Raw genomic sequence first — 12,257 nt, forward strand, 5'->3', positions numbered from 1 at the left:
GCAGGGAGGAAGCAAGTTACCCTCCCTCTTCTCCTGTCTCCTCCTGGCTGAATGAGGGCCAGAAGCGGGGCAGCCGGAAGCAGGGGGCGGGGCTTCGTCATGTGCCCCGCCCCCCGTACCTCACCCGGGGGAACTGCGACCCCAAAATGACCTCTGTTGTTAGTCTTTAAGGTGCTACTGGACTCTTGCTCTTTTACCTGTTATTTACTTGCCTCTTATTGTATTGTTTGCTGGTCTATGACCATAATAAATACATTGATTGATTTATTGCTTTTCTACTGTTACAAACAGACTAACAGGGCTACCCATCTGGATTTGTCTCTATACATGTCACTATATTGCTGTCTTAGAATCTTTTTGGAAACGCAAAGTGCAATATATAAAAATATATTTCTTGGGTACGTTCCTCAGTCAATAATCTCAAGTCATTTGAGAGCATTTGGTATAATTTTTTATAGAAGTTCTCTACTATTTTTTTAACCTCAGTTTATGAGGTTTTTTCCCTCCCCTCTTTCATTTTTTAGTGTTTTGATTACTCTTTTCTCTATATATATTCTCTAGAGAGAATAGAGAGAATATAAAAGAAGTTTTAAAATGTTCCGAATGAGTCAAAATGACATAAAATTATTCTCCCTCCCCAATTTGAAGAGGCCCTTGGATTTGAACCTGCAGTGGCCTCACCTGTTCACGAGATTAAAATACCGCTGGAGGAAGCCCAAGTCCACGGCACTCTTGCATAGCTCCAGCTCCCTCTGTGGATAGTAGTGGACATAATTCACACACATTTCTTCCATGATCCCGAAACCACCCTAGGGGCCAGAGAAGAGACAAGCCAAAAGATTCACATGGGATCCAGCTCCGTTTTTTCACAAACTGTGCCCAAGGCCCCAGCTTTCCCAGCCTAACCCATCCTAAACCACCCTCCTGGTGTGACCAAAACCCATCCTTACCATCCCCTCAATCAACACAGACAATTGCACAAAGTCAGGCTTGTGCCACATTTGCAACCTGTGCAGAGGAAATTCAAACCCTGCACCAAGAAAGCTGTACAGCCTGTGACCTGTATGAAATGGGCACCTTAAGTACATACCCATTCTTATTTCTGCATAATTTATTCTGCTTTTGCAGGTTATAGAGAGAGCCAGAGAGCTATTCCCCAATCCTCTGGCCACCACTCTGGCTTCTGAGCTCTCCCTTGGCAAATGCCCACATTGCTTCACAAATAAACAACTAGAAATGAATGCAAGAAATAAACGTTCTCTGCCCACTGTCAAATGCTATGCCCCCTCTGAAACGGAGGTGCACACAATCCCACCCGAAACCTGGCCTTGTGTGGGCTACCAAGATGATCTCTTAATAGCCTCACTGATCCTGGGCTATTGTGAGGAATGATCCTATTGCGGTCAAACCGTTTCCGGAAGAGAGGAAACCAGCTCTGTCAGACGTCTAGTCTAGGATTCACTGGTTTGCTTCTTCTTTGTCCGGTGCAGGAGCTACCATCAGGAATGCTGCAGAACAGGTACTGCTTTCCCCACTCCCTTCAGCACTAGGGCTGCTAACTGGGGAGACCTGCAGACATGTGGGCTAGGACCACGTCCCAGAATGCCGGTGGCTGGGGGAAGCGAGGTTGGGCAGGATGTGGACAGACGTGGATTTGCCTCCGTGGTCTGGCTCACTTCTTGAGTGGCATACAGCTTTGTGTGGATTTTGAATATTCTGTCATGGATTAGTTTGTTTGTTTTTTAATTACAATCAGTTTTTACCAGTAAGTTATCTTATAGTGATCTGCCTTGAGTCCAGTCTTAGAAAGAGGCAGGCTGAAAATACTCTAGCCAAGCAAATAGTCTAAAAAAATCTGGATTCAGTTCTCGTGCTTCAGACCAACACAGCGACCCGCCTGAATCTCACTTGCTTGAGGTGTATGTCGTTCTAGTTTTTGCTTTGACCTTGCAGCAGAATAGCATTCGGGTCCATTGCAGGTTTACCTGCAATGTATATTGTATTTTATATTGTATATGGTGCGATCTGAAAGTAGATGGGATAGCTGTGCACCTTATGAGAATAAAGTACTTTCAGCTGACTCCCCTTTGATGCTGGGCACACCAGCTGTGCTCTTGAGCCCCGAGAAAATGCCCTGCCCCTTGCCGGATTTGTGGCTTCCAAGGCAACTGCATGAGTGACGCCATTGCAGGTTTACCTGTGCTGGCCCTTTATTGTATATGGTGGGATCTGAAAGTAGATGGGATAGCTGTGCACCTTATGAGAATAAAGTACTTTCAGCTGACTCCCCTTTGATGCTGGGCACACCAGCTGTGCTCTTGAGCCCCGAGAAAATGCCCTGCCCCTTGCCGGATTTGTGGCTTCCAAGGCAACTGCATGAGTGACAGAAGTCATTTCCAGCTCTGCCACTTTTCTTCAGTTGAGGAACCTGCTGCTGAAGGAGATCACCAGATTCTTTATCCACCCTGCCTATGTGCCAAAATGTTAAAACTTCACCATCCACATTTTAATATAAACTTTTGGATTTGGAACTCAAAGCCAGCTGCTTCAGAATCTGAGTGCTTTAAACCTGTGGCTCTGTTTAAATTTTCACAGGTGCCATTGCCATAAGCCATCTAGCATCCAACATGACATGCATTTTGCATACCATCTATCAGAACCTGTCAGATACTCCAGCCTGTTGAGTGTCAGCTGTCCAACACAGTCCAACAGACATCAAATACTGAAATCAATTACCAAAAGATGTCAAAGATACATTGCAAGTAACTGATGCATATCTGGCATCTATCCAAATATTTGTTGAATATCCTGGAGATCAACGTTTGCAAGGGAGAATTTGGGGCACTAGTTAATTTCTGGCCCTCAACTGGTTCCTCCAGAAGAGCCCAATTGTCTTTGCACACAGGCAGGCATAGTTACCACAGTTGCTTCAGTCCTGTCCTCGGTGTTGTAAGCACACGTGGTCCGGAGCATGTCACCCTGTTGGCAGACAGATAGAAGATGTGCTGAGATGCTGTCTGGCAGCCAGGGGCTGAATCCTATGGGGATAAAAGGGGACGAAGGCCTCGAAGAGGGGCTGAAGACTGAAGGATGGAGAGGATCCTACAGCAGGCGGCACTAAGGGCACCTTTCCCCAGCAACAGAGGGAGAGCTTTGCACTCACAGAGAATGCTCCACTATCTGTGGAAGCCGCAGGGAAACTACAAGGGCAGGTAAGGTTGCTGGTGGATAATAAGGCTGAACAGCATCCATAGGGCCAACCTGTTCTGAATGGGGTTGCACTCCCCATCTCTGTGTTGGGGCTACCCTTGAAGACTGTTCAGCCATGATTCCCCAACATGCTTCCAGTGGGTACCATGCCACCCTCTGCTGTGTTTTGTGGTGCCTGATCCTCGCTTTCCTCCCCCACTTAACTGGAGCAGAAAGGGTGCTAGAAAAACCCAGGCAATGCCTTTGTGTCTGCCAAAAACAACAGTGTGGAAACAACTCTGGTTGAGGGGAAAGAACTAATGTCCATGGAGATCTGGGGCAGAGAAGATGCAGAGGAAGCTGCTGTGCCGGATGCTTTGTTGCATTCTGGTGCAAATGCTTGTGCATTCTCTGCTGCCCTGGAGGAATGGTCTCTGTGGGTAAGTGGCTTTACCGTGCAATCCTTGGCAGAGTTAGACAGGCATACCCTCTTTAGGATTGCACTGTTCGTCACCTCACAGTTTCCTTGGCCAAAGTGCTTACATGTTTTCACTGCCCCTTTGCTGCTACTTTTAATAGCTTTTTGGCATTTCTTCACTTTCCTAATTCTTAATCTGTTTGCATGTTGTTCTACTAGGGAGACTGAATACAAAGGACAAAGAGGGCAAACCAGGCTGGAAGAGCAGGTGGGGAGTGGGTGGGAGACGAGACTGGACACAGGAGGGGGGCAGAGAGAGGGAAGACCACCGGGATATCCTTCCTCTGCAAGTCCTCCCAAGTCCCCACTGGTAAAATGCTGGAAGTATACAGAAGATCACACTGACCTTTCTCATCTTTGTGATGAATTCAGGCTTGGTGGTCATTTGTTAAGCAAAGTTTTGATGACCTAGCATGTGTCAATATAAGACCAGAGCCACTCATTCTTCTGAATTATAAGGAAGGGCTAAATCACTGGTTTGGGATTTACAACTGGCAGCTAAAGTACTTTGGGATCACCATTGGAAAATGGCAGATGGAGTATTAACTAAGGAACTAGAAAGCCGATATGGATAATCTTATAAGGAAAAAAACGATCAAGAAAAGTGGGTGCCTTTTGCCTGTTATTGAGAAAGGCACTCTCATTTTTCAGGGCAAGGTTGTTGCTTTTAATCCTGTTTACACCTTGGACATTGCTGTATGTTGTTTTGTCAGTACTTCTGAAAAACAGAGTCACAAACAGATCAGAGCCCCCTGAAGATCAATCCAAACAGATCTTTTTTTAAAAAAGCTCCCACCCCTGGAGCACCCATTCAAATCTTTTTTGCAATTAAGTTACATCTCAGAGGCTCCAATCAGCAGAGCGGGCTGGAGGTATTTTTCCCACCCAAACCGCCACGGTGCCTCCTGGGGACGGATGCCGAGCTCCACTGCAACTAGGGTTGCCAATGCTGGATGGGAAAACTCCTGGAGATTTTGAGGGCTTGAGACGCTGCTGGTCCTGCTGCAAGTCTGAAGCTATTGAAGCTGATTACATGTTGGAGATTGGCGTCTGATTTTGTATTGAATTGTTACTGTTCCCAATGCATGTCAGTATGAAAACCACAGCAGCTTAAAGGGAACACCCTGATGAAGGATGAACTTTGAAACAGTGTTATGAAACATCTGGACACAACGTGGAATTATTTAGTAGTTCTCCATTGTTTAGACATTGTAGCACATACCAGTTCTCTACTGTTTACATTTTGTACTTTTTCACTGTAGCTACTTTGTATACATTACTCTCTATTACGTGTTCTTCAGCTTCTTGGCAGGTTGTAATTGGTGAGTCTGTTAACTACACTTGTTTTTGCCTTCTATTACTATTTTATTATACAGCAGTGTAGTGAACATAATTGAATAATGCCAGCAGTGTATAATGCCATATCCTCCCCCCCTCCTCCTCCACCAAGGCAGCCATTTTCTCTAGGGGAGCTGATTTCCATCATCGGGACACCAGTTGTAATTCTAGGAGATCTCCAGGCTCCACCTGGAGGTTGGCAACACTACCTGCAAAGGCTTGGATCAGCTCCCATTGGCATTTTTCCAGGAGGCCATGAAGTCTCCCTGCTCCCCTTTCTCCTCCTCCCACGCAGGTAACGCCAAGCAAGGATCCAGCCCTACTCCTGGCCCCTGGCCTATGCCTTATCAAATGTCTGGTTTCCTTCTTTTGGCAAAAGACAGCAACAGTTCATATTCATTCTGATGAATCCAGATCGTCTCTCTACAAGACTGATCTATCAAATACGAAAAGCAAAGTCTTCACCAGTGAAGCACCAGTGACAGCTTAAACAGAGCACCCCACAGGAGTGAATGGAGCACTTACCGGCAAAACGGTCACAATCTTTCTTAACATGCGGATCTCCTGAAATAAAACAAAAGCCAGAAGGCCAATCAGTAGGACTGGGGAAGAGGCACAGAAGGCTAGCGAGCTAACTTATGCTCGCCCGCAGAGCCTAATGGATCCAATTGGATTCCGGAATGCTCTACGTGAACTGAAGCCTTCCAGTGCCTCATTAGATGAGCTGATAAAGGTAAAGGTAAAGGTTCCCTTGCTCGAAAGCCAGTCGAATCCGACTCTAGGGTTGCGGTGCTCATCTCCGTTTCAAAGCCGAAGAGCCAGCGCTGTCCGAAGACGTTTCCGTGGTCATGTGGCCGGCATGACTAAACACCAAGGCACACGGAACGCTGTTACCTTCCCACCGAAGTGGTACCTATTTATCTACTTGCAATGTCTTGCTTTCGAACTGCTAGGTTGGCAGGAGCTGGAACTAGAGACAGGGGCTCACCCTGTCTTGCGGCACCCGGGTCTTCAACTGCTGAACTACTGACCTTCCACAGCCTGCAGTTCAGCATCTTAACCACTTGAGCCACCGCAGCTCCAGATGAGCTGATAGAGGACTGGCTCCCGATATCTCTCAGAGCCATCGATGAGATCCCCCCACACACATCCTCTGCACTCTCGTAGACGACGGTATACCCCCCCCCTCCCGATATCTCTCAGAACTCAGGGGGATGAAACGAGAACTCAGATGACTTGAGCAAGTTTGGTGGCGGGTTCACAAGAAAGCTACAAGAACATCCTGTAGGACACTTATGAAATCCTGTGAGGTGGCAGTGAAGGCTGTGAAAAGGGAATTCTACTCAACCTCCATTGTGTCCGCGAGCTCACACCCAGCACAATTGTTTAGGGTGATTAGGTCACTGACAGGCATCCCTCACAAAGGGGAACCAAAATAGTAGAAATTCGGTTATTGGTGGTGAGGCATTTGCGATCTTTTTTGCAAATAAAGTCCTGTCACTCCGCCATGACCTACTTGTTAGAAGTGGAGGGTTTTATGCTGTCTCCTGTCTCAAACTTGAGAAGATGGCACCAAAGAATTTAGCGGTCAGGACACATAGAGCATCCTTTTCTTCCTGCTATCTGATCCTTTCCTTTGAAGTTGAATGCTACTCTTAGGGGCAATTCCCTCTGCTTCCGCTCTCTCACTCCTCTCTTGCTCGCACACACACAAAGAAGGTGCATGGTCTCTCCATCTTGCACCATGGAGGCTGGGCATGCCTCCAGCGTCCAGCACTATCTAGTTAGTTAGAATAGGTAAACTATATCTCTCACCTGCACTCTCAAGCATGTATTTCCTTTAATAAAAGTTGTTTATTAGTCTTAGAACTGATTTCTAACTCCGTGTAACTTTGTAAGTCCGTCGCCACCCCTAGCCCCAGCTCTGCTGCGTTACAGCCTTGAGCGTTCTGCTACTTTCTGTGGTTCCCTGGCAGTACCAAGTCCAGAGAATCCAACACTACCCACCAATATTGATACAGTATGTGAACTGGAGGCCCCTTGGCTGCCTTTGGATCCAGTTTTTGATACCTTCAGCCTGCTCTCCTCTGCCGATGTCGTCGGGATCCTGGGTGCTTTCAGGCCAACCATGTGCCTCCTAGATCCATGTCCCTCACGGCTGGTGAAAGCCGGTGATGAGAGGATACGGGGCCCTCTGAGTGACACTGTCAATCTGTCCCTGGAAATTAGGGTATATCCAGAGGGTCTCAAGGAGGCCGTGGTTGTACCGCTCTTGAAAAAACCTTCTCTGCATCCTTCTGATCCTGCCAATTACTCCCCTGTTTCAAATATATTATTTCTGGGCAAGGTAATTGAGGGAGCAGCCACTGAGCAGCTCCAAGGCTTCCTGGATGACGCATCGGCATTGAATCCATTCCAGTTCGGCTTCCGCCCCGGCCATGGGATGGAGACGGTGTTGGTCACCCTGACGGACAATCTCCATCGGCAGTTGGATCAAGGCAGGTCGGCACTGCTGTTGTTATTGGATTTCATAACAGCATTCGACTATGCTGTTGACTATGATCTCTTAACGTCCACCCAGAGAGAACTTTACTGGTAGGTTTGTATGTTATCTTACATTCAGTAGCTCAAAAAGACACCTGCATGGAGGGTTAGGTAATATGCAGATGTATTTAAATGAAACCAGTTCCTCCATTCAAAGGCAGCTTTAGAGCTTGGGGGGGGGGAGAGACAACAACCTTAAATGATAGACAGCCCTTGGACTCAAATGCCACCTACCTGGAAGTGGGGGCTGTAATGTCGATCCACATTCACGATTTCCTCTTCTCTCCCTTCACGGGACAGCACCGTCACCACGCTCCTGCCCGTCAGGTGGGTGTGCAGTTGGGAGGCAAAGATATGAATCCCATCGGGAGGCAAAGCCTAGCAGAGAGAGGGAGCGGGAGCGGGACAAAAGAGGACCGACACGGTTGCCAGCGTTCACAACCAAGGCATTCAATTCCCTGAAAGGCAGTTTGAAACCAAGTCGCAGAAGCCAAACCTCATGCAAAATGGTAAAAACCTAAACATCTATCTCTTTATGTGTTGTTTTATTAAATAATTGTAATTTTAAAATAAAATTTTAAATTTCAATAGTGTCAGGTGCTAATCACTTGCAGAGCATCCTGGTACCTCTGTAATGGAAAAACGGAAGGCGGTGGGGAACGGATTCATTTCCACTTAAATAACTAGGTAGACTACTGCTTGTGTGTTTTCCCTTTAGCTTATGGAACTCCTGGTCACCAGATGTAGTGATGGTCTCTGGCTCGGATGGCCTTTTAAAAGAGGCTGTTCAGATTTGTGGAGGATAATGGCGGTATGGAGAAAATAGAATGCAGTGGTCATATGTTGTTGTCTTGGGGGGGAGGGGAGGAAGAGCCAGCAAGCGATTGTGAGCACCTTCCTGTCCGTGCCTGCTGGGCACAGCTTTCCTGCGCATGCAGCTCTTTCTTGCCCAGAAGACAGGTTGCGAGGGTCTGAGCTGGTGTCCAACTCAGAGGCCCTAAAGGTGGACAGAGACCCAGACGTAGCTCCAGGGGTCATTTCGTAGAAAAAGAGCTAGGGGAACTCATTAGCATAACTCATTAGCATATGCCACACCCCCTGACATCACCGGAAGTGTGTCATAAGGCCACACCCCCTGACATCACCGGAAGTGTGTCATAAGGCCATAAGTGCCTGCGTGTCCTTTGGAGGGCCGAGGAACACCCGGGATCCATTAGAAACATAGCAGCATATTTTGAGCCTGAATGTTAACTGAGATCAGCGTCCTATCTGAATTTAGTGTAAGTTACTACTAGGTTGATTATTTTAAAATACTTTGTAATTTGAAATATCTTGTATGTAATTCCTTGAGTCCAGCTGGTATAGTTAATCACACTGCCATTAACAGCTGTCATCATTACAAGGGGAAGGAGGAAATTTGTGTGGGGGCTCAAACCCCCAGCCCAAGCTTACACCAATGCTGAAGGAGGCACCAATTAAAAGTAATACATTCAATGAAGAATTTTAGCAACGTGTACACTGAATATTTTTCTTCTAAATGGTGTTCTCTAGTGAACTATAGTAAATTTATTTCTAATGTCTATAAGAAAGATCTATTTTTCTTGGCTAATTTTTGAGCTTTTCCTTTTTAGTCCCAGCTTTGGCCATGCCCTTTCCCCAGATTTAGCTCTCCCCCCCCCCAGAACTGAGCCATGGACCCCCTGCCCTGATACCCATGTGTTGCCATGCAGCCACTTCAGACGGCATTATTAAAGACACTTAAAAATGACTGCTTTGCTGAACTGTGAAAAGAGTGTGTCGGGACCAATGTTCCCTCTAAGCTGTGGAGTCTTGTGAGCGGAAATTCTACTTTGTGAGCTACTGGCATTAAAGTTGTGAGCAAGCAATTTGGCTGCTGCATAAATTAGTTTGCTCTGGAGCCATCCTTCCTGAGCTAAGACAAAAATGTGTGAGCTGGAGGCTAAAAAACTGTGAGCTGGCTCACACTAACTCAGCTTAGAGGGAACACTGGTCAGGACAATGGACAGTACAGTGGCCCAAGAGCAGTGCCCTCATACTGGACTAGAGGGATGTGCTTTGGCCAAGGGGAGCCTCGTGCCTAAGTAGCATGCCAAGCCAGCACCAGAATGCAGACCAGCAGCCCTGATCTCCATGCACGCAGAAACAGCAGCAGATCAGGGAGGCCCTGCTCTGCAAAAAGGACAAGATGTTCCTGCACAGATGCCATGAAAAACTCCCTTCTTCATCACACAGGCATTCCCCCACCCCCACCTTCACATATTAGTATCACCAGGAGAAGCACACATTCCTCCCCAGCCTAAGACAAAAGGATGTGCCCAGCAACAACAATAGCGAACCTGTGCTGCCCCCAGTCAGCGTTATCTGTAGTTTAGTAAAACTGTTCTGTATCTTTAAGACTTGTTGCACCTGGGAATTGTAGTTCACAGTTAGTGGTCCCAGAAGCTTCCCTCTGACTGGCTCATTAAGAGTAATTTCCTGAGCTCAGAGGCACAAAGATAGGAGTTTTATTGTTCTTTTCCAGATGCAAGTGCCAAGATGGAAGTGTCTGTGTGCAAGACAGAGGTATCAAGTGCAACAAAACCAGCAGAGGTGTCGAAGCCTACAGAACCTTTTTGTCCACTTCACAAGAAGCCACACCCGCTGAACAAGGGTAGGGTGTTCAGAGGCAAGTCCTTGGAGGAGAGGCTACCACCTCTGCTTCAAGTGTTGTGAGTCCATGGATCACATGGCTAAGGACTGCACAGCTGTCATCAAGTGCCGTGAGTGCCACAGCAACAGGCATTCCGCGGCCCTGCACCCAGACTCTGATCCACCGCAGCAACCCAAACCTAACTCCTCTACTACAACAACCTCTGCAGAGGTGTCCAGCAAACCATCAAGTCTTCCTGCTACCCATCAAGATAATGCAGCTGTCAAACATCTGGTTGTAAATCCAAAGCACCGGTCCTGCAACCTGATTGGTTCTCTCCCTTCTTTCCTTTGTCCACCCCTTTCTCCTAAGAGGTGTCACTCCTAGCCAAGTCATGACCTGCAATTGCCCAGCCATTAATCTCCATTCATAGTTGTAAGTTTTCTTAATATCTCCTGGGGACCAGGTGTCCAAAGCAGCCCACCTCAGGTCACATTTTTGGGTATAAAAGATGGGCTTTGTGCCATTGTTCGCTCTCTTGCTCTTGCCTCTCCTACCCCCACCCTATCTTATTGGTTCCAAATCTAGGCCTGTTTGGAATCAGTCCACATGTGATGCTTCCCCCTCATTGTGTCCCATTTTTTGCTGCATGATCCAAGTGTCTCATCAGACAGGTAAAGCATCAGCCCACCAACAATAATCCTGCTCATGCAAATGTGTCTATCCTTTCAACTCCATATTCTTAGCCCTGTATTGAGTGTATGAATTTTTGTTTGTATGCTTGAAGAACCTTTAGTAAAGAAATCACTATTTTAGCTATACAGCCTCAGCGTCTATTCCTGGGTCCAGGGAACTCTGATTCCCGTAAACACAGGTTATGATCCTATAATTAATGCCTTTTGCCATTCAATAGTCATAATTACACACACACACACACACATATATAATTCCCCACATTATATATATATAAATAAAAGGCAATTTGGCTAACACATGTGGCTACAGAAGAGAGAACATGCCCATGTGGGAAGCTGACAGTGCCTATTGCAGGTGCTTTCTTCTGCTGTACGTACTCACCAACTGAGTGCATTTATCAGTGCAGTACCCTGTCAGGTAGAAGTGGCTTTCGCCAGGTGGGATCGCCATCACCGGAGTGTACACCAGGCCCAGTTCCATGATGCCAGCATCGTGAGGGCGGAGAGAGGCCGTGTAATAGAGCCGGATCCCTGAAGAGTCACGGTGGCCTGGCAAGCAAGCAGATAAATCTAGAGAGCTGCACGATACTTGCCGGGACAGGATTGGACCATGCCATGCTGCCTCCATTTCATTCTTAACAGGTAGGTCTATGGACAACATTTAGAATTCAGTGGGTCCAGGTGAACCATGGCATGCTGCCTCTTTCTGGTCTCCCCTCGCCAGAGTTCCAGTGATACCAGAAACTCAGGCCAATGGGTTGTGTACTTTTATGCAGATCCAGGCAACAGCATGAGTGTGGCCTAGGTGCTCCTTCATGCAGGCAGCATGGGATTGCCAACCTCCAGCTGGGGCAGCCTGGAGATCTCCCAGATTTGCAACTGGTCTCCAGGCCACAGAGATCAGTTCCCCTGGGGAAAATGGCAGGTCCAGAGCAGATCCAAATGGCAGGTCCAGAGCAGATCCAAATGGCAGATCCAAATGGCAGGTCCTTCACGGCTTCACACCCCTGCTGAGCCCCCTCCCCTTCCCAAACTCCCTTCCTTCTCAGGCTCCACCCCAAATCTCCAGGAATTTCGCAACCTAGAGTTGGCAACCCTAAGGCAGCTTTCCCTTACTCTCCCTTCTAAAGCCAAGCGGCCTTTCCTCCCAGCCTCTGCTGTTCCTCCTGCTCTTTCTCCTCTTCCCCTATTATTTTGTGGGAAACCTCTGCCTGTGCTACCCAGTTCCCTATGCAGTGTTTCCATTGTTCACCAATCCCTTGACCTAAGCAGGAGTCCTGTTCAAGTGAGATACTCCATTCACTGCAGCACCACTTGCCTCCTAGTTAAAGGGGGAAAGCATTGCTTGTACCCAGAGGTCATT

The 12,257-nt window shown here is 47.4% G+C and overlaps 1 protein-coding gene across 1 annotated transcript in view; it reads right to left on the reverse strand.

The window, feature by feature from the left end:
* Positions 1 to 12,257, reverse strand: part of DBH (dopamine beta-hydroxylase (dopamine beta-monooxygenase)) — a 48,697-nt gene that overhangs the window by 4,276 nt on the left and 32,164 nt on the right. Inside the window, exons 6-10 of the mRNA XM_015406736.1 lie at positions 11,277 to 11,443; positions 7,784 to 7,927; positions 5,531 to 5,569; positions 2,920 to 2,979; positions 682 to 809 (exon numbers count right to left, since the gene is read on the reverse strand). Of these exons, the coding sequence (XP_015262222.1) occupies positions 682 to 809; positions 2,920 to 2,979; positions 5,531 to 5,569; positions 7,784 to 7,927; positions 11,277 to 11,443 (538 nt within the window). The remainder of the gene's footprint in view (positions 1 to 681; positions 810 to 2,919; positions 2,980 to 5,530; positions 5,570 to 7,783; positions 7,928 to 11,276; positions 11,444 to 12,257) is intronic.

This window comes from Gekko japonicus, unplaced genomic scaffold, assembly GCF_001447785.1.
Source record: "Gekko japonicus isolate JY-2015 unplaced genomic scaffold, Gekko_japonicus_V1.1 scaffold427, whole genome shotgun sequence".
Lineage (NCBI taxonomy): Eukaryota > Metazoa > Chordata > Lepidosauria > Squamata > Gekkonidae > Gekko > Gekko japonicus.